Source organism: Globicephala melas, chromosome 3 (assembly GCF_963455315.2).
Source record: "Globicephala melas chromosome 3, mGloMel1.2, whole genome shotgun sequence".
NCBI lineage: Eukaryota > Metazoa > Chordata > Mammalia > Artiodactyla > Delphinidae > Globicephala > Globicephala melas.
This window is the reverse complement of record NC_083316.1, coordinates 78,191,108-78,214,468: the sequence shown is the minus strand read 5'-3', so window position 1 is coordinate 78,214,468 and position 23,361 is coordinate 78,191,108. Positions and strand designations below refer to the sequence as shown.

The 23,361-nt window shown below is 39.0% G+C and overlaps 1 protein-coding gene across 1 annotated transcript in view; it reads left to right on the top strand.

The window, feature by feature from the left end:
- The first annotated feature begins 908 nt into the window (after positions 1 to 908).
- LIX1 (limb and CNS expressed 1) overlaps positions 909 to 23,361 on the top strand; it is a 48,163-nt gene continuing 25,710 nt past the window's right edge. Inside the window, exons 1-2 of the mRNA XM_030848313.2 lie at positions 909 to 1,365; positions 20,344 to 20,507. Coding sequence (XP_030704173.1) covers positions 1,284 to 1,365; positions 20,344 to 20,507 — 246 coding nt within the window. The 5' untranslated portion in view covers positions 909 to 1,283. The remainder of the gene's footprint in view (positions 1,366 to 20,343; positions 20,508 to 23,361) is intronic.

Sequence of the window (23,361 nt, the reverse complement as noted above, 5' to 3'; positions counted from 1 at the left end):
ATAATAGGAATTACTATTACAGCCTCATTCCTTCTGTTTCCTTTTATTAATTAAGCCCACCGCTTCTACCAACTAGCCGAAGAAGCTGATCACATGGAAAACATTTTATATAGTCTTTAAAGAACCGGTTTCAGTTAATCATATAGTACAACATAATTATGGAATCTGAGTATTAGAAAGAATATTGGAAAGCGATCTCCTGTGCCTACCCTGGAAAAATATTTTAAATAAAAGTGAGGAAGTCCTCAACAAGCCATCAACAACTAACATAGGTTACAGCCACTAAAATCAGTTCTTTTATATCTGGTTTAAATCCTTATTACTGCAGTAGAATTCTATGACATGTCTCCTGTGGAAGGACTATTTAACATTGTTGTGAGTAGTGTAGGACATCGGTAGAAAAAGCAGCTTTGTTTTCTTCAGATATTTTCATAACCACCTATATTCTTTGAAAAATATATTTTTACTTCTCCTGAAATTTTTAATATAAAAAGTTATCCTGAAAGGAAATGAAAGGAAGTGAATGATATCAGAATTCATTAAAGTCAATCTTGGGAACGATTTGCCTCGAAGGATAAAGAAGGAAACAAATGTTCCCAAGCAAGTCAAAACACAGACTATGAGATTTTATTTGCCACTGCCCATCAAAAGTGACTATAATTTGGGTGGGTGAAAAAATTAAACACTTGGCTCCCAAAGAGATGTTCCTGGATTCAGATACAATACATGATCTGGTGCCTGGCTACATCCACAATCTTTACAGCACTTCTTTACCGAGAAGAATTTAGATTATACTGATTCTGAGCTGGAAGTCCTGAGCTGGAAACTCCTTTGCTACTAAGGAAACTTTCTTGAGAAATAACCTTCTTGCTTCTATATACCTGAAGTCAGCACATTAGAAGATGAGTGACCAAAAGAAATATGTAAGTCAGAAAGCTGCACACCATTCAGGCAAAATCTGGTTGGAGAGGAAAGCTGTTCCCATGGTTAGTGAGCTTCCCCAGCTAGCCTGTAGGTGGGTGTGTTTAACAGAAGGAAGCAATGGGAACCTGCCTGTCAGCCAGCCTTTTGAGCTAATTAGCTCAGCATACAACAAAGATAAGTGAGCCTGGGAGGAGGGCCCCCTGAGGGGTCTTTAGATTCTGGGAAATGTCTGATTGGCAGATGTTAAAAGAGATTCTTTGGTAATCCTGTGCATCAATGAGCTGCACAAATTCAGACCAGGACTGCAAGAATTCAGGCATGAGGACACTGTGCAGCAGGCTCGCACAGGCAGACCCAAGATGGACAGAACCTTGGAATCCTTGAGACACATCATTGCCGAAGTCTTGCCTCACAGAGACCCGGCTCTAGTCTTCAAAGACTGTAAGTACTGAAGGGAAAAACGTTTTTTGACTTTTTTAGAAAATAGTCCTAAATGTCTAGTCACATCCTATTTAAGTATGTTTTCTCCTAAATCTCTGTAGTCGTGTGCTGTGGTCTAAGTGGTATTTAACTTGTTCCTGACTTCAGACAGAATAATTTCATTTCACCTACGGGTATCAGTCGCTGGGATATTTTGTCAGTGATACATCTTGTTAACCGTTTAGAAGTCTGTCTTAAAATCTAAGATTCGCCTAAGACTTAATGAACTTTTCCAGATGATTTTTAAATAAATAAGACTGATTGGTACTAGAATTAAAACTAAAAATAACTTGAAAATGATAATAAATTATATCTTTTTTAACCTGTTTAATCCTCCATACCATATATGAGTTATGTTTAAAAAGTATTGTGTTTGAAATTTTTTGTTGCAAACAAATTAATAAATCATCACTGAGCTCTTAAATTTTGATAACAAATTATAACACTTTAGTTTAAAAGGCCAGTAAAATGAGATGTCTTCCCACTTCTGCAACAACGCCCTCCCCCTCCCCCCCAAAAAAATCTAAACAGCTATGGCAAAGTTATTTCAAAATCTTTTTTTAATGGTTATGAAAAATAATTCAATCAAGATTTCCAATTCTAGCAATACTATTAGACCATTTATCATGTAACTTTGTTTCTGGAACCAATTTGATTTCCTGCTGCTGCAAAACAGACTATCTTCACCTTGTATCTTATCTACAGTGGGTTTCATATTACAAAGGGCTTCTGAAACAGAACTTTGCTATGGAACTGCCCAAAAGGTAAAATGCATATGGATTTTTTTTTTTTACTTCAATAAGTTACAGCTTTCTTCTTTGTGAATCTCGTATGTCTGTCTCCATCAAAACATCAATGGTTTGTATTTTTGCTTTCTGATTGCTGAATAATGTTCGTTTCCAGATGTCCTTTTATTTTATATTTCTCATATGTGTGATGAAGAGAAAGAAATGTTAGGCAATTTTATTCTATAAAATGTTCTTCTTAGAAATTAAATTGTAACCCATTTGCCCACTAAGGCATAAAGTGAAAGCCTGCTCTTTCTTTCTTTTTTCTTTCTTCCTTTTTTCTCTTCCTTTCTTTATTTTGCTTTCTTACTCCTTTTACTCTTTCTCTTGCTTTCTTAGTTTCTTGCTTTCTTTTAAATATTGTCTTCAAGCATGTGTCAATAGCTATGTTAGAACTAATAAAAATCACTCCCTCCCCCCAGACTAGCCTGGAGTCTATTCAGGTTTGGCATTTTTTTTAAGTGAAAAGGGGAGGAAAGAATGCCTCTCTCCTACAATAGCACTGCATTCACTAGTGAAGGGTAAAAAGGATCTTGACCTGCCTAAGACTTTGGATGAACTGTAGAGGACCAGGGATCATATGGTAAGGGTTTGGATAGTAGAAACAGTAAAAGGAAATAGAGGTGAAATTTTTCACTGAGTTCATTGTGAATTTAAGAAATTTAATCTGAAATTATATGGCCCACTTTTTGAGCTGAAATAAATCCCAGCAATTGTTTAGTTTACCAGAGAGAATAAAACAGAAAAGGATTAAAATAAAACATACGTTAGGTTCCATCATCCAGGCCTTTGTGGGAACTCTTTTATATGGAAAAGCAAAAAAGTGTCCTGTTTTATATACTTCATTCCTTAATATAGAACTTAAATTTCATCAGATAGCATTGCCTGCTTACCCTAGAATGGGCTGCCACTCTGCAACTGCTTGCATGGCTTAATAGGTGTGAATTTTAACTTCTGAGCCTCTCCCTTCAGGTGTTTCTAATCTGAAAAATGACTAAATGAAAGTAAGCCAAAATGGCAGATTTCTGTGCCAGGGGTTTTTATGATATCCAAACATCCAACCACTCACCATCCTCATGGAATAAATGGGAACAGTTTCACTTACTTTCTGGGGCAGACATCACAAGTCTGCCTAGGGCCTATGCCCTGCCTCAGCAACCTACCATGCATGTGCCAGGGTTTAGCACATGGACTCATTTTCTTTGGCACACCCATAAGTTGCTGCCACCACAATCCTGCTTTACACAGCCTGTAAAAAGCTGCTATCAACCTTGAATAGCAGGTTCTAAGCAGCCTCCCTTCCTCCTAGTCACTCTTGGCTCCTTTTCCCCCACCCCAGGCCCGTCTCTTTTTGCCAGAAGGAAAGAGCTAAGCACTTGAACACATCACTGTCAATTCCTTAAGAAAAATTGCTACCTTGCTTTCCTACAAGATGAAAAGCCAATTCAACAATGCTTAAAACCGTGCACAGTTGAACAAAGGAGCATAAAAAAATAATAATAATATTCTAAAAGTGTTTTTCTAAATTTCTCTTCAATGATGCAAAGGCAGTTTTTTTCTCTTTATTCTTCAGAAACATATAATACAAGGAATGTAAACGATCATTTGATTAATTTGTTGCCCTCCCTTGGCTTTTGATTTGTTTAAAAACAAGCAATAGTAAATTGAATTTTCTCTTCAAGTTGGTCAGGAAAAGTACCCAGAGAGTTTTCTGGTCTGAGACCGATGCACATGGGGATAGTTACATTCATTTAAGGAAATAAAATATGAATGTTTTTCTCAGCCAAGGAGGCCCTCCAAGTGGCATTTTGTAATGTATTAAACCTCTCATTTGTTTTAGACAGGTGTTCATCTGGCAAAAGTTGTAATTTGTTTTTTATTTTCTTTCCTGAAAGGAAATAAATTTCATGACATTTTTTCCCTTTTTCTCTATTTTGCGTTTCAAATGAAAAATAACGGAAAGAAATTTTAAATGAGGTGGGCTCTCAGTTTGTAATTTGCTCATCTAAGCTGACACTGGACTGTTCTTCACTACCTAAATGTCTCCATTTTGTAACAGGTATCTCTGGGAGTCTCTACCACCAGACAGAATCTCTTTGTAGAGAAATTAAGGCATATATCCATGTTGCCCTTCATTCTTGGCTTTGTGCAACATCCAGTTTCTTTTCATGTGTCATGTGTCACAATCAAAGATGAGCTATCCTGAAAGCAGCCCTTGTCAGCTCTTTTGAGAGTTTGTGTGTGAGCTTACTATCTGTTTGCCCCTGTTTAACAATTTCTCACATGCTTTCCCAAAGGAAATCACCGCCCCATGATTTCAAGATGTCTGCACTTTCAGATCCTACTCTGAGCGTTAACCCTTCAAATTACAAGAGCATAATATGCTTATCTGCCATCTTCGGATCCTTCTTCATGCATTAATAGTAATGCTAAGATGTCAGCCCTCATCATGTGATTAAGGCACTATGCTAAGAAGGTTTACTCTTCACAGCAAGCCAATAACATAGGTACTATTGATTTATAGGTGAGAGAACTGAGGCTTGTGGAGGTTAAGGTGACTTGCCCAAGGCCACACCTAATAAAATGACAGAGCCAGGATTCAAATTCTATCTTCCAACCTCTCCCCTTTAGCCACTGCAAGACATTGCCTCTCAGAGGTGTTACATTACCATGTCATTTGTGCTGTCATGGCAGTATCTGTTAGGAAAACAGAGGTGGAACTGAAATGGACTCTTCTGGGTGTATGGAGAGAGCTCATTAAATAGGCATATCTGAACAGGAGTGTAACAGGAGAGTAATAAGGGAAGGGCATTTTTGAGGAGAGAGAACAGTTTGTCCAAAGGCAGATCAGGCAATACAGGAACAATGCATCAGGGGAGGTGGAGACAAGGCTGAGAAGGCAGGTGGAGTCACGCTCAAGTGTAAGCAGCAGGGGTCCATTAGAGTTAGCAGTGATCGTAGATTAGTTCTGGAAGTGTATGGCCTCATGTTGTATTGGGGAAAAGATTATATTGACATCTGCTACAAGTATACTTCCTGATACTAAGCTGGAGAGAATTGCAGATTTTTCACAGTCAGAATCCTTTTGCCCATTCAGGCAAGATGCAATACATGCCTATAGGGAGAAACCACTTTCACTAAATAAAGGCCAAAATCAAGGCAAACTTTCCAGATAGTTAAAAACTATCTTAGCTGTCATTAAAGCCATGAGAACATGTTGGTTTCTAGCACTGATTTATAAAGTGAAGTGTTAGATTGCACTGTTTCCCAAAATTTTATAATGAAAAAATACGGTGGAACATTTAACTAAACATTGCACAATTAGAAGAAAAATTTCTCACATATTTGAAGTGCATTAACTCTCCCATTTGAGGAGACATTTTCTGCATGAAAGGTTGTATTTATACCAGTTAGGTGAATACTTCAAAAAGTACATTTTTACCCTTTGGAAAAATTGGACCATACTATAGAGCTATTAAAAACATCTCAGTAATCATGAATCTGGCTGTATGGAATGCAAGAGAGGAAAAATTCTCAGGAGTCAAGTATTTTCCCCATCCCATGCTTTTTAGAGTAGTTATCTAAAATCTATAAATTTGATGATACATTTATGGTTTTTGCATTTCACATAAAGGAATGGAGTAGGATGTGAGGGATGAAGGCACTTGTGCAATAAAATTCCTACACGTATTGCATTGCATTCCACCACAGAAAGTGTGCTGGAAAGAGCATGGTTAAAAAACAAAAAACAGGGACTTCCCTGATGGTGCAGTGATTAAGAATCCACCTGCCAATGGTGGGGACATGGATTCGATCCCTGGTCCGGGAAGATCCCACATGCCACAGAGCAACTAAGCCCATGTGCCACAACTACTGAGCCCATGTGCCACAACTACTGAAGCCCGCGCGCCTAGAGTCCGTGCTCCACAACGAGAAGCCACAGCAATGATGAAGCCCACGCACCACAAGGAAGAGTAGCCCCCGCTCTCCGCAACTAGAGAAAGCCCGTGTGCAGCAATGAAAGACCCAATGCAGCCAAAAATAAATAAATAAATTTATTTTTTAAAGTGAAGTATTGTTATAAAAAAACCCAAAAAACAAAAAACTCCACTGCTTGCTAGCTCATTTTGGATTAATGATGGCATCTTAATTACAATAATTTGAACTCTGATAATTTTAGCATCTAAACTGTGGATGTCCATTCTACTGAAAAAGCCTACTCAAAAGCTAGTTTTACTTTATCTATTACAGGACACAACTATTTTTATTTGAATTTATACTAAAAGAAAAATGCAGATTTCATTTCAACTATCTGTGGCATAAGCACTGTTCTCCTTTTTTCAGTAAAGATACATTTGGCAGAGTTTAAATACTGAAAGTCTTAGTGCCAGAGGAAAATTTTTCAAAATGGAAAAAAAGAAGTGGCTTCTTGATCACTTAATGGCCATATCTGTCTTAATACATTTATTTCTTAATATATAAATAAGATTTAACAAATCAAAATAAAATATGAGTGACACCCATCCTGTGATCAAATCTGGTGCCTCTTCATGGTCTGCTGTCTCATCTCACCATAGGCTTTTTTTTTTAACAGTTAAGATTTGTTAGCCTGAACTCAACTTTAACAACTTCTGAAACTCATGTGTTAAGTTACAGCCCATAATAGGATACAGCTGCACAAGGGTGAGTTTCTAAGTTATGATTTTTCTGTTTAAATGATACGGTTTTACTGATTATGTGCTACAGATTGATTTAAGAAATGTAAGACAACTTTAGAAGCCTTTCATAAAAGAATCTTCTGTATTTAATACATTTCATATTGGTGTTTTAACCCTAAAGGCTCTTATTTCTTTTCTTCCATGTTCAAATGCTCATATAAGTTTAGTCTGTCAAGGCAGTTTTAAAAATCCTATTTTAAAAGAAAAAGGAAAGAAAAAAGAATCCTACTGAAAGTTTAATAATGACAAAATAGGCAATTATTACACTCCCTGTAGTTTTCTACATTCTCTCTCTGCTGTCCTTAGAATACTGTTTGAATTATGGTGTTGCTTTTTTTTTTTTTTCCTACTAGGATGATAATCAGTTGGTCCCTATTTTGATCTCATCCCATTAATGCAGTTGTGGGAACCCATCATCTAGTCACCACCCCTTTCACACTTATGGGCTGTATAGTGTAGTTTACATTTTTCTCATGTGCCTCTGTACTATGAGTTATAGTTTTGCTGGCATGTTTTTGTCCACACCTAAGTTGGAAGTCCCAGGAGGGCAAAGCCATACCTTGCACTTCTATGTAACCCCCAAGGTGTCTCCCACAAGGCCAGGCACCTAGCAGGTGCACAACAGACTTTTCTGGTGGCTGATTTGTTTATTTTCTCCCTCACAAAAAGGGGGAAGATTTTTCCCATTGTCAAGTGAAATATGATGAAATAAATGGTACTGGGACTTTCTAAACCATCATCCATTGACATCTTAATCACAGCCTAACTGCACGCAGGGTTAAGCTGACAGCCCCATGAAACAGGAGGCAGCATGGAAGAAGGATGGGCTGTGAAAATAAACACAGCCACCTCAGGCAACTTCCCCAGAACACTGCCTCAGGTTGGCCTTGGTAGAGCAGCCCAAATTATCCCATATACCACACTGGCAGTGACTCAGATTGCCAGTTCTTATATTCATCCTCAGGGTCTACCCTCAACTCTGGGTCACACAACTCTGTGTGCACCAAGCTCTTTAGGGCCAAACTCTGTCCGTGCCTTGTACATAAACCCTAGTTGGATAGCTGTGGCAGGGTCATGGAGAGCTTTCTTATAATGACTCTACCCGGGGAAGGTATGTTACATGCCTAAAGCCACATTTGCACAGATTTGACCATTCTAACTAAACAGAACTGGTCAGCAAAGTAACAGTGTTTGATTTTTTTGTTTGTTTTTTGTTATCTTGGATCCTTGGTTATCTAAAGTCAACAGTCCTACAAAGTCTCTGAAATATAGTGCAGTGTCAGTGCCCAATGGCACATGGGAAAGATATCAATATATACTTCCTAATTGGTTAAGTGGATTACATGAGGTTTTTAGTCTATGTAGCTTTTGTGATTGGATGACATCATTTGAACCATGGTGCACAGATAAAGCACATTTGGGAGCTCAGGCCTGCTACTGCTGCTGCTGTTCAATTGTGATATATTTAATGACCTTTTATTTTAATGTCTTTGTGATTCCCTCTTGTTCCTTGATATTCTCTCCCCTCTGCCTTCTTAAAAAATTACCTTGTACATCCAAAGATATTTTTTTTCCAAAGATATATTTTTTAAAGTGTTATTTAAATTTCTCCCCAAATGACTTATAGTTCAGCAATTTAAAATTCTAAAGGTGAAAATTAAACCAAAACGAACGATGTACTTTTTTGCATATTATAGAGAATCTCCCAAGAGGTTAATTTTGTAAAAAAAAAAAAAAACAACCCAAAGAATCTTAATTCCCTCAGAGAAAGTGTTCAGGGTAGAGAATGGGGACCAGACCAGAAGAAAAGAAAAAGCAAACAAAAGAAACACAACCAGCTTCCCAGCTGCTGAAGGAGCTAGGCATTGACTCTGGAGCGTTACTAAAAGAAAATAATGCTGGGAACAAAGCAAGACTCTTAGCTGTCTCAGCTCTGTTGTGTGGCTGTGGCTACCTTTGAAAGAGTATCTACAGAAAAGAAGAAGGGGCCCAAGATTCCTACATATTGTACATGACACACAAGCTGTGTCAGCAAGATTCCATTAGCCTGGTCAAAACTTGTCAAAGCCTGAGGATGGTTATAAATGTTTAGACAGCTGGCTCTGTTGGTCAGTGTCCTGGAGTTAGCCAAGCCAAGCACAAGACCCACAGGTACCCCATTTTGCGTGAATGGTAAATTGGCATCATGCCTTGAGCTGGCTCCTTAAATTATCTGGGGGTCCTTTTCCTGTTTCTCCTCAACAAATCTAGGGAATCACATTGACAAAAACAAGTTGTACATGATTGAATTGCTAGAATAGAAAATACTAATTAACTTTATTTTAAAATATCACCTGCTAAGGGTAATTAAAAGATTATATTAAAATATTGCATAACAAAAAAATCCATCTGTTTTGAGGCAGAGAATCGATTTGAAAATATGTTTAGCATCTTGAAAGCCTCTTAATGGTTTATCCTTAAATGGTAGCCTTTCCAGTTTGTCTTTAATTGTTTTTGGCAAGGGAAATTTTGCCCAGCTAGAATTTTTTTCTCATGTAAGGCATAAAGAAATTGCTTCTTTTTTTCTGATAGATTCATAACATAACATTCATAACATACTTTTAAGACCCCTTATTACTGACAATGAATGTCTTCCCGGCAGGACTTACCTGGTATTAGGTAATTGAACTGGGCAATGAACTATAATGTTTCTACTTTCCTGAAGCACAATCAGTCATTAACATTGATTTCAAATAAGAGTTAGCCCCTCTCTGTAGTTTTTGCTAAGAGCAGTTCTATTGCCATTAGCATTTATTAGGAAGTGAAAAATTGGGACAGACATCCATGTCTCCAGATTTTGAGACATGTAGCATTTCATCTATTTATTTTCTGTCCATTATGAAGCTTTGACTTTAAGAGTGAATGATATTAAAAGAGCTTTCTTTTTTCCATCTCTGAACTCTTCACATATTTTGGAAATAAATTAAAAAGCACAATGTGTCCAATTAGGAATTTTCAGATTTGAGAATATTTTTAGAATGTTTAATGACGTGGTTTCCAATACAAGAACAGTCAGTCTCAAAGATGCAACATGCAAGCATATAATCATGCCTTTTCCTTTCTTCCTTCACCTTCTCTAACCACAAATAATAGCTAACACTCTAGTGCTTACTATGTGTGAAGCTCTATTCTGAGCATTTTCCATTTTAAGCTTTACAGCAACCCTGTAATGTAAGTACTATATTTTACAGATAGAACAGGAGCACTAGGTAGGTTTCTTACAGCGGTAAAGACAGGATTCAAACCCAGGCATTCTGGCTTCAGAGTCCATGCTTTTAACTACGTAAGGAAACTGCTGCCTGTTGATAAAATGTGGAGATAGAAGATGCAGTACACGTTTTATTGTGTTCAAACCAAAGCCCCTATAATCCATGGGGCATTTACATCCTTTCCATCTCAGAGTTCCCATATGAAAACATATATCATGTGTCCCTATTAGCATCTTCATCGTGTCCAATCTATGAAAATGACAAGCTCTGAGTTTTTAGGATAAAGGCCCTCTGAGTGGCTTCATACTCCTTCCAGACTACAAAAGGAGCATTCTCTTGCTTGCTGCATCTCCTACTCACTCCTCATAGAGATTTTCTGCCCAAGCTCCTCCCAGAGAGACATTCTTCCTGGGCTCACCCAGATGCATAAGAGCAACTGCACATTCTCTCCAAGTATTTGTGCCCTTGTTCTTCATGAATGGAGCCACTACAGACAGCTCATCACCTCAGGCAAAGACAAAGGACAAGGAACTCTGTGTTCCTGCCTTTCTCTCCCCCTTGGGTAAAGCTGAGGCACCAGAACAATAGGATCAATTTCCAATTATTAAAAGAAACAAACTCCCCTTACCCTGTCTCTTATCAAATTGTACCCCCTTCCTAATGGCACCCTTCCCTATTGCTCCCACACATAATTCCACAGCTGAGGCATTCCTGTTTTTCTTACTCTTTTTGTCAAATGCCACTCTCACTCCTTTGAGAGCACAGTTTCTATCCCTTCCCCCATCCCAGTGTAAATCTCATTTTTCTGAGGTGGCTCAGATTAGGCCCTCCTCCTATGCATATTTTTATTCTTTAATTAATTTATTTATGTGTTTTTGGCTGTGTTGGGTCTTCGTTGCTGCGCGCGGGCTTTTTCTAGTTGCGGTGAGTGGGGGCTACTCTTCCTTGTGGTGCATGAGCTCCCCTCATTGCAGTGGCTTCTCTTGTTGCGGAGCACAGATTCTAGGCACGCGGGCTTCAGTAGTTGTGGCTCGTGGGCTCAGTAGTTGCAGTGTGCCGGCTCTAGGGTGCACAGGCTTCAGTAGTTGTGGCACAGGTTCAGTAGTTGTGGCTTGCAGGCTCTGGAGTGCAGGCTCAGTAGCTGTGGCGCACGGGCTTAGTTCCTCTGTGGCACGTGAGATCTTCTTGGACCAGGGATCGAACCCATGTCCCCTGCATTGGCAGGCGGATTATTAACCACTGCACCACCAGGGAAGTCCCCCTACGCTTGTTTTTTTTCTGACCTTTTCAGTTCACATTTATCTACTTTTCCCCTTGAATCTGTTTAATTATTGTGCCATAAATTTTAAAGTTTTAAATATTACCTTAAAATCATTTCTGTTCTACAATGTAGCAGTCTAGTATTTTGTTAACAAATTATATTATGAATTCATTATTTCTGCAATCATATTGTAAGCCTTTATGAACAGAGGCCTATTTTGACTGCTTTGTTGTTTTTTTTTTTTTTACTCTATACCATCAAAGACAGGGTTACCAGATACACCAGTGCCTCATTGCTGGTTAATTGTGGTGTTCTGTTACACAATTCCTGATCTCAGAGACTACTTTCAAATCCTTTTCAACACAGTGCTCCAGGCAGTCAACATAAATGGATTAGAATTGACACTCTGAGACAAAAGTACTTACCATTCCTGTTCAGGATTTCCCTAAGTCCTAGTTATCATGAAGGTAAAGCCCCAGCTGGCAAGCAGCTAGCAATCACATGTTTACTCTGCCCAGGCTTCATCTTTCTGCACCTCCTCAGCCATCTCCATCTGAGCCATGGCTGCCACCACCACATCCATGCTGTGTGGGTACCATGGTGGTTCATATAAGAAACCTCCTATCTAGAAGGAAGTCTTGATCTCTCCATGAATCGTAGTACCTTCACCTATCTTCTGTATGTTCATTCAGTTGCACAGTACAGATATGTAGTTTTCTTAGATTTCAAATGAATTCAACAACTGCTTCTAGATGAATAGCCCTGTGCTAGATACCAACGAGGCTACAGAGGGGAATGAACTAGAGTCCCTGCCCTCTAGAATCAGTCAGCTGTGAGGCAAATAACATAATACTGTACTCTATAAGATGAATTGTTATCACAAGGCATTTCATTCCTCTGGCCAGAAGTAAGTCCAGCCAAGTCTGACTTGATAAATTTAGCCTGGAGCACCACATCTATTTTATTACATGGCTTATAGGACATTAAGTGCTAAGACATAGGGCCACTAATGGAATAAGAGCACAGAAAAGTACATTCATATGGGCTAGAACCAGTGGGCAAGGCGTGATGGAGGACGTGGCCTTTCCTCTGAACTATGAGAATAAATTGGATGGATAGAAGGGAGGGGCAGAAACAATACTCAGGATAGGAAGGAGAACTTGAACCAAAACACAGGGAAAAAATATGCAGCATATGTTCCAGGACAAGTAAAGACACTGCATTTGCTGAAGCTGATTGAGAATTTCTGCTAGAAAGGGTCAAAGGTTGGATGGTCAAAGTGTTCCACATTGTCGGATGTCTTCATTGGTAAACTGCCTTCTGTGAAGTTTGATGCTGAACTTTATAATCAGAGGGAAAGCTTGAGGAAGGAGAAAATGAAAACCTCATTTATGAAAGACTTGCTTGGGGATCTAGTTACCACTCTGAAAACTGTCCTATTCAGATTTTAAAACACAGTGATGAAAAAAGTATCCACACTAATGTCTATAAACTGCATAGCAAATTGTCATCTTGTTGATGTGAAAATTTTCAAAATTGCTGAAGAGATTTGTCTCAGTCAGCTTGGGCTGCTGTAACAAAATACCATAGACTGGGTAGCCTAAACAACAGAAATTTATTTCTCACATGTCTGGTGGCTGGAAACTCCAAGATCAAATTGCTGGCACACTCAGTACTTTGGAGAGAGCCCTCTTCCTGGTTTGCAAATGGCTGCCTCCTCACAAGGGAGAGAGAGGAAGCTGTGGTATCTCTGTTCTTATAAGGACACCAATCCCATCATGGGGCTCTACTTCATAATCTCATCTAAACCTGACTATCTCCCTAAGTCCCCACTTTCTAATACCATCATATTAGGGGTTAGGGCTTCAACATATGAATTTGTGAGAGACACAGATGTTTAGTCCATAACAGGGTCTATTACATGTGTCTGAGAAAACAATTTGGAGCAATGGAATTCATTAAGAAGTTTGATGTGCAAAGTCAATTCAGAGGTTAAATTGCTTTCTTTACTCTCAGATGTTATGAACTGATAGAAATCACAAAAAGGAACTGGATTTCATGCTGTTGTTCCTAGGATCTCCCCAACAATTCTCTCTCCTTCCACTTCCTCCCATACCCCCAGCCTCAGCCATTTGACATTCTATTTCTTTCTTTTTTTTTTTTTAAACATCTTTATTGGAGTGTAACTGCTTTACAGTGGTGTGTTAATTTCTGCTTTATAGCAAAGTGAATCAGCTATACATATACCCCCATATCTCCTCCCTCTTGTGTCTCCCTCCCACCCTCCGTATCCCACCCCTCTAGGTGGTCACAAAGCACTGAGCTGATCTCCCTGTGCTATGCAGCTGCTTCCCACTAGCTAATTATTTTACATTTGGTAGTATATATAAGTCCATGCCACTCTCTCACTTCATCCCAGCCTACCCTTCCCCCACCCATGTCCTCAACTCCATTCTCTACGTCTGCGTCTTTATTCTGTCCAGCCCCTAGGTTCTTCAGAACCTTTTTTTTTTTTTTTAGATTCCATATATTTGTGTTAGCATACGGTATTTGTTTTTCTCTTTCTGACTTACTTCACTCTGTATGACAGACTCTAAGTCGTCCACCTCACTACAAATAACTCAATTTCGTTTCTTTTTATGGCCGAGTAATATTCCATCGTATATATGTGCCACATCTTCTTTATCCATTCATCTGTCGATGGACACTTAGGTTGCTTCCATGTCCTGGCTATTGTAAATAGAGCTGCAGTGAACATTGTGGTACATGACTCTTTTTGAATTATGGTTTTCTCAGGGTATATGCCCAGTAGTGGGATTGCTGGGTCGTATGGTAGTTCTATTTTTAGGTTTTTAAGGAACCTCCATACTGTTCTCCATAGTAGCTGTATTAATTTACATTCCCACCAACAGTGTAAGAGGGTTCCCTTTTCTCCACACCCTCTCCAGCATTTATTGTTTGTAGATTTTTTGATGATGGCCATTCTGACTGGTGTGAGGTGATACCTCATTGTAGTTTTGAGTTGCATTTCTCTAATGATTAGTGATGTTGAGCATTCTTTCATGTGTTTGCTGGACATTCTATTTCTTTATAGTAATTTTACCAGTTAAACATCAGTTACCTTGACAAAGGCAAGACCAATAGATGACCTGTAGTATTAAACCCTGAAGTCAGAGAGTTGCTCAGCTTGGCTCCAGCATCAGCCAAGTTGTTATTCATCTGCATTCTCTGGGTCTCCAGCTGAGGATTCACTACCTCTCTCCTGTCTGGTGTCCAGATTCACTATGGATGACCAATTTATCTTGTCATGGCTGTGGATAAAGCCCTTTTCCTTTAGTGTCCATTCAGACAAAGTAGAAACTCTTTAGAAAGAATTTCACTAAACTTTGGGAGAAATAATGCATAGCCACAAACGATGTATTCCAGACGATAGCTTCCTGATCCTGAGGTGGAAGGCACAGTCAGACAGAGAAACTTGACCTTGACTTTTGTTCATGCCCCTCTTCAAAGGAAGCCTGTTCCAAAGCCCTCCTCGGTCTTTTGTCATTTCCTCTTGTTCCTCTTGTGGTCTCTCCTTTAGCCATTATTCCTTGAAAGAAGGGACTGGAATGGGAGGCCTAATCACAACCCCCCTCTGAAGCCCACAGCTGGTGGGTATTTACAACATTGTTTTAAACCAGAGCAAAGTGTTAGCTGAAGATTAATCAGGATACCTGTTCACATGACACAGACTGCTCATTCACTGTGACAGTTCCAAGCTAGAAAGTGTCATATCACTTGTATGAAAAAAATACAGATATTAACCCTTTGCTTTGTTTGACTGCCAAAAACAAGTATCAGAAAAATGGCCCATAGAAAATGGTAGGTGAAGTAATTCTTGTGCAGAGCCTCCTACACCTTTCCTACCAACAGCCTCACAAAGGCAACACATCTTCCATACCTTTCATGACATTCAAATATTCAGTTAACCTTTATTCTTCTTCTAAAATGCTTCTAATAGATGTAGACATGCATGAAAACAACTTAAATTCCATTATAATTAGGAGTGGCTCAGGATGAGCAAAGAGCTAGACTATACACCCAGACCAAACTAGGTTAAAAATCCCAAGGCTAAGACTTAGTAGCTGTGTGATTGTATCCTGAGCATCTTTTATTTCTTATCTCTATGTTGTGGATAATACCTTTTGTAAGAATTAAATGAGAAAATGCCTAGTGCCTGGCATATAATAGGCACATGATAAGAGAGATGAGAATAGCAACTTCGTCCTATCCTACTCAGGACTTCTCAAGCTTTAGTGTGCATCAGATTGCCTGAGAATCTTGTTTAAAATGTAGATTCTGGTTCAGTAGGCCTGGGAGCATGAGAGCCTGAGGGGCCTGGAAGGTGACTTGAGGAAGTTTGGAATGAGAAAGAGTATCAAGACATAGGGTCTTCTGTGACTTGCCAAGAAGTTATTTGTTCTGTAGGTAATGAAGGACCCACAGAAAGATTTTAAGATGTGAGTGATTTAATTAACCATAAGATTCAGAAAGATTACCTGGAAACAGTTGAGGATGGGTTGGATGGGAGGGTGATTGGAGTCAAGTGGGTACTGTGGTATATCTGGTTAGATATGAACCAATGCAGCAGTGGCAATATTAACTGAGAGGAAGTGATGACTATCAGAGACATCAGGATACGGAACTGACAAAATCTGGGCATTTATTAGATCTGGAGAGAGGAAATTAAGTTTAAAGTTCCTGTCAGGTTTCTGATTTACGTGACTGGGTATATGATTATATCACTTTCTAAATAATTTGGGAAAAGAGTTTACGGAAAAGAAAATGGGTTGAGTCTGGGAATATGTTGAATTTCTGTGACATCCAAATGGAAGTATCTGTTAACAAAGTTGGAGTTACAAGAGAATGTTTTGGGAACTATTGGAGTATATTATGGTAGATGGATTCATGGAAATAGGTTCCGTCATTCAAGAACAGTAGAGAGAGAAGCAAGAAAAGACAATGATAAGGCTCTTGTGCAAATCAACATGAGGGGTGAGCAGAGGAAGAGAAACCCATAAAATAGACAGAAGAAATGATAGAAATACAGAAGAAGAATCAGGGAGAATACTGTCAGAAAAGCTTAGGGAGATGAGAGTTTTTAGAAGAAATTGATCGGCTGTGTCAAATGCAGTTAGAGGCCAAGTAAATAAGGACTGAAAGTTAGAATTAGTGATATTTGCCAAGTAGTTTCAGTAGCATAATGTAGAGGAAAGCCAGATTGTTGGTGGGTTAAAAATGAATGGCAGGGGGACTTCCCTGGGCGTCCCGTGGTTAAGACTCTGCGCTTCCAACTCAGGGGGCATGGGTTCCATCCCTGGTCAGGGAACTAAGATCCTGCATGCCACATGGCATGGCCAAAAAAGAAAACAGAATATTCCCGAGGTTAAGTGTTTCTTTTAATTGATTCATTGATTCATTCATTTATTCATTCATTTGTTGTCTTGAGCATACTTATGGCCGCTGAGGAGTGAGTAAAGAGAACACATTTAAAAATAGGAAGCCAAGAGAATTACTAATAGAACAATGCCCAGAAGAAGCAACACAACTTCATTTGAGACTGAAGGAAATAAGGTAGAGCTGGGCATTTGTGCAGATGGGTCACTAGATGTAGGGAGGGATATCACACGCTTGGTGGCTTAAGTTTGTAACGTGAAAGGCAGGATCATTGGCTGGGCACTGAAGGTGCAACTGCAGCTGGCGACTGAACTGTGTTGTGAGGCCTTTCCTCAAATTTGGGTGATTTTCTTCAGCAGTACTTGACCCTTTGCTTGCCTTTTCTTTGACATTGTCCATGAACCTTGTTGTTGCTACTTCAAAAAAATAAAGGAGCATGTGTTTCATAAATAGAGCATCTTCAGATATACTGATCTTTGAAATTCAAAACAGCATGCTGGCCTTCTTCCCTCTGCACTCCATTCATCTGGTTTTCCAGTCGACACGAGGAGATAGAGATAGAAAGATGGATTGTGTGTGTGCATGTACATATGTTGCACTCTTTAGAGGTGATGACATACGTAAGACCATGAAAGAAATCTTCCAAGGTTGCAGAATAAAAAATTTGAAAACTGCTACATTTATTCATGCAGAAATTTTACTTAGTACCCACCTTTGAACTCTTTAATCCACACAGTTTTACGTGACAAAATTCTTGTGTTCATTTTACCTAGAAGAGCATGAATCTTCAGCTCCTTACTCCACTTTTCAGCTGAACATCATTCAACAATGAACCAACTTAAAATAGCCGGTTAATGGCCCTTGTTGACTATCAGGGCAACAGACCACTGACTTCGGTTTTAGGCTTCAATCTTCAAGACATCTCTGCTAAATTCTGTAGGTCACGGGCAAATTGAAACACAAATCAGCCCACTCACAAAATACTTGTTTTCCTGGACATGGGAGAGAGAGGAAGTTGGGGAGCAGAAATACAGTTTAGGAAATAAAAGTTCTAATTCTATTTTGGGTTACATCAACTGGTGGAAAATATTACTTCAAATGTTTTTGAATGAATGAAAAATGTCTGTAATTACCAAGCTCACCTTGACCACTTAGCATGTATTTTATTGGTTAATTCAATTATCCCCTCTGATAGTCTTATATTTTCCAGTTTCTTTCCCAAAACACATCTTAAATACTAAAAACTACAGTTCTTAAATATACACAGGCATCCAGTTCCCTGGGTGTCTTGCAAATTTTCCTGAACTACACCTTGTAAAACTGGAAGCTGATGGGTGACCTAGGAATGAAGTGAAAGAGCCAGGTGCTCTGGTCAACAGCTTAGAAAGTGGTTGTGCAATGTTTTTGCCTCCAAGTCAAACTCTGTGACTCTCCTGATTCCCTGCAAAATAACAAAACCCAGCATTTTGAAGCACATGTATTCAGAAATATATCAGGAGAATGTCAAAGGGCATAGACACCATATTACAAAAAGAAAGTTTGAAAGAAGAAAAGCTATTCAATCTAGAACCTGAGGAAACCTGAGAGTGGTCTATTTTAGTACACTTTTATACGCAAGTGTGAGATGCCAATTCAAAACGGTTTAAGGTAAAAGCAGATGTGTTGGTTCAGGAGCTTAAGCTATGACATCAGAACTTAGTCTTTCTTTCTCTGTCTCTTGGTTCTACCCTGCTCTATGTTGGCTTTCTTTTCAGCCATGAGTCTCCCTTGCCTGGGCAGCACCATACTTCTCTCCTATAACCCCAGCAACTCTAGTGAAAAAGGAGAATCCAGTCTTCTGACATTTCCAACAAAAGTCCTGGACTCATTGACTCTAAATGACTTGACTTTGGTCTAATCCCCAATCCTCAACCCTGGAGAAGACTTGGTTAAAGGAAAGGTGGTTCTTTAAGGAAAACTTTCGTGCTATTCCTGCAAAGAGGGACAACAAATGCCAGGGAGGCAAAAACAACAGATGTCCTATACCACCTTCAATTATGTCATGGGTTCTCTTATGAATACGGGGATTAACCTCTATGAAGTCCCAGAAATGAGAAATAGCCCACTTGCATGAACCTTATAGGAAAGCAGATTTCCACACACTCCCCAAAATGACCTTCTTATAGTTAAAACCATTAGCATTTGAAATGGGCTACATCAAGATGTGCCAATTACCCGGTCCTTCCGTGTGTCCAGAATCAGGCCAAATGGGCAGCTGTCAGTGGTATTGTGCAAGGAATTCCTGCATCAAGCGGAGCTTTGCCTGCATGACCTGAAAGGTCTCTTTTGCCTCTACAATTCTATTATCCTTGTTAATTTCCACAATTCAATTTGCAGTACAGGATAAACAAACCAACCTAATTTGATCTGGAACTTCTACAGGCTATCATAGGTCATTTAATCTAAAACACATGGCTGTAGCCATTACTACGTTTTCTGAAGTCATCTAACAGACGTGGTCCTTAACAAGGTTTCCATGTTATTAGTTTCACTTATGGTTTTTTTTCCCCAGCCTCCTGCTTATTACACAATTGCTTTCATTCTCCTTTGGATTAGGGTGGAAAGGAGCATGAAAGAATTTTCTTCTTTCTGCCTTTCTCCTCTTAAATCTTATAATAGGTGAGTTCCAATTAAAATTACATTGCTTGGGGCTTCCCTGGTGGCGTAGTAGTTAAGAATCCGTCTGCATGCAGGAGACACGGGTTCCAGCCCTGGTGCGGGAAGATCCCACATGCCGCGGAGCAACTAAGCCCGTGCGCCACAACTGCTGAGCCTGCACTCTAGAGCCCATGAGCCACAACTACTGAGCCCACGTGCCACAACTACTGAAGCCTGCACACGTAGAGCCTGCGCTCTGCAACAAGAGTAGTCACCGCAATGAGAAGCCCCTGCACTGCAACAAAGAGTAGCCCCTGCTCGCTGCAACTAGAGAAAGCCCACGCGCGGCAACGAAGACCCAATGCAGCCAAAAATAAAACAAATAAAATAAATAAATTAAAAAAAAATTACACTGCTCATACTTTTACCTTTGAATTTAGCTTTCACTTTGCAGGTCCAAGAATCTATGAGAAACAGGAGTGGGAGTCATGGATAACCATAGATCTGGACAAAGTTTATTAAGGAAAATTTTCAAAGAAGGAAGAGTGAGATTTTTAAATTTGTTATCAAAAACTAATTTGTAAATTTAATATACTGCAATGCTGTTAGAATTAGGGTGCCAAACCACTTGAGCCATACTCATGAAAAAATAAACACATTTGTGTTAAATAGTATTTGTTTCTTTCACAACTGAAAGCACCCCACACCCCCACCCCACCCCAAACATACACATACTCCCTTCTGCTTAAACTGGAAGTGCCTTGTTACACAATCCAACCCGCAAATAAAATGTTGTTTTTGCTAGGGTATGTCCATCCTTAATAACTGATTATATTTCTTGTCTTTTTCAGTGAATGTTGTGTCAATGTTACAGGAATTTTGGGAAAGCAAGCAGCAACAGAGGGCTGCGTTCCCAAGTGAAGGTGTGGTGGTCTACGAGTCGCTGCCGTCTCCTGGACCACCCTTTGTGAGTTATGTGACCCTCCCAGGGGGAAGCTGTTTTGGCAACTTTCAGGTAAGAAGCAACCATAAATTGATCAGTGAAAGCTGATTGAGTTAAAACAGAGTAAGCCCTTTGATAAAATGGTACATTGTAAGTTTTCTTGGGTCTAATGAAAAAAGTTGTGCCACATTCCATTATGTAACAGAAAAATTGGTCAGATGTTCCCATTTTTTTTAATGGGAAGTATTTTTTATTAGGGTGTTGTCCCCTGATATTTCTTGGAAAATGAATTTTATAGTATTTTATTTGCCTAACTGCTGCTGCCTTTTCCCTCAAATATTTTAGAATAAATCTTAAAGAACAAAGGAACTTGGGCAAAGTCCTTCCATCAGGGCCCTTCCGTCAGTAGAAAGTCTTCACGTTTATGAAATTTGTAATCAAATACTAATCAATCTACTACACACGAAAGCATGAACCTATAGCAAAGGTTGAGGGTCACAGGGCTGGGTTCAGGCACCTATGCCAATCCCAAGTTCTGCCTCTGAATAATTGTAGACCCTTGGGAAATTTATTTAACTTACTGATTTCCCTGATTTTGAGATGGGGAATAATACCCACAGGGTAGGTTGAGAATCATATGAAATATACATGCAATGTGTTTATCTGATATATAGCAGTTATTCCAAGTATTATTTTGATAATTAGTATAAAGACTCTTCCAGTTGGTTAATTCTTTGTTATGTTTATGATGGGTGTAAAAGATGATATATTTCTAGTTGTACACCTGTTCACACAAAAACATTTGTCTGCATTAACAATCAGTATCTGATTGTGTGCGTAACAAATACTTATTGAGTGACTAGGAAATATCAAGCACTGGATCAAGTAATGAGGATATGGTCCATACCTTAAGGAAAGAAATGTACAAAATTATAGTAATTACATAGTAATATTAGAGGGTCAATGAAAGCACAAAAGTTGGAGCTTCTCAATTTACCAGTCACCTTTATAAGTACCCCTTTAGTGCAGTAAACTCTCTCTTAATTTTCAATAACTGGCAAAAATCCTTCATTTATAGTTTATGGCAATGTGAAACTCAGAAGCGCTCAACTTTCCCTCTTAGCTTGGACAACTAGGAAGCCCAGAGGCAAAATTTCAGTGTATCTCTTTGTAGTATGTCTATAAAACTTACTGTCGTGTAATTTTTAGGACTAACCTCATACTTGATATTATTTATATTTCTAACTTTACTCTCCCTTTGAACTTAGTGTGCCTCACTCATTTATTTCGTCCTGTTACCATGTATCTGTTTTATATTATTTCACATCCTTTGTGGAGTAAGGGGAAGATATAGTTTAATAAATAGACCCACAAACCTATGTCTGCCTAGGGAAGTCAGAAAAGAATTCATGGGAAGCAATCACACACTGAGATGTACAATTGAGGGTGTCTTTGCCAATCAGTAAAGAAGAGATAACATTCTCAGCATAGGGAACAGTGTGTACAGAGGCATGGAACAAGAGAAAACCACAAGAACTTTCAGAATTTGGGGATCCTAAGTGTGTCTGTGACAGGGAAACAGTAGGCGATGATGGTAGGCACTCATATCAAACTATAAGGGGTGTTCTTTGCAAAGAAGAACAGGTTTTAGTCTATATAAAATCAAAATCCCTGAAAGATTCTGAGCAGGAGCATGATATATTCAAATGTGTTTCAGAAAGCTTACTCTGACAGTAGCCTGGGGTAATTTTAAAGAACTGCTTTCAAAACTTCTGACACCGCCAGCCAGTGAGGTCTTGCCTTCTACCCTGAGCAGTGGTCAACAGTGGATTTTTACCTCTGACTAATGAAAGTGAACTGCCTGATGAGGATGATTTGAAAATGGCTCTAGAAGCCTTAGAACAGAACTTGATGGAACCCTAGACACTTGGACATGGATGGGGAGCAAGGGAGGGGGAGGAAAGGCAGCAAATGAGCAAAGGATTCCCTAATCCCCATGAGTCTGCAGGTCCATCATCGAGCATTCAAGGTGAAGTCTGCCTACTCATAGAGAGCTCCCATCAGACTTCCCATTCAGGGGAGGCCTCCTAGGAAAAGAGAGCTGCTCAGCCACAGAGCAAGGTTTTGCCAGCCACCTAAATGAATCTGTTTTTTTTTTTTTTGTCCATGAATGTCAATGGACTAAAGATCACCAAACATGTGAAGAAATCCAAAAGAAAAAAATTTTAAAAAGGCCAAGGCAAGCAAACAAAAGAACAGAAATATTTTAAGCAGCAGAGTATGTAAAAGAGTATTACAATAATTATCTTCAGAAAATTGTGGAAAGATAAGTATCCCTAAAACAGCTAAGAAAAAAGAAGCAAGCAGGGAACAGGAAATTTAAAGTGTGATTGCCAAATTAGAACAATAATTAGAACAAATAAAAAATGAGTAAACAGATGAATAGACATAGATCACAGCCAAATTAGTAAAGGATAACAAAGTAAAACATGAATAGTAAATTTTCTAGAACTTAGAGCAAAAAGACAAAGAGATGGAAAAAGAGGACAGGAGACATGGGGATAAATCCTGGAGGTAAACATTAATCTAATAAGAGTTCTAGAAAGAGACAAAGGAAATAAGGGGAAGAAATAAGTAACAGAAGCAATTTTCTTTGAGTTAAAGGAAAGCACAAATTTTCATATTGAAATGGCCCACCGTATTCCAAGCAGGATCATGACAAAAAGTCACACAGCTCTGTGGCTGTATGAGACTAAGGGACAGCATTCTGTTTAAAAGATGGATCAAGGGACTTCTGTGCATTGATCTCACTGTTTTTTTGGGTTTTGCTTTGTTTTGTTTTAAGGTAGATTTGATTTATATGTAGGATAGCTATGGGGGAGCTGATATGAAATTGGGCAAAAACTGGCAAACCTGGTCAAAAAAA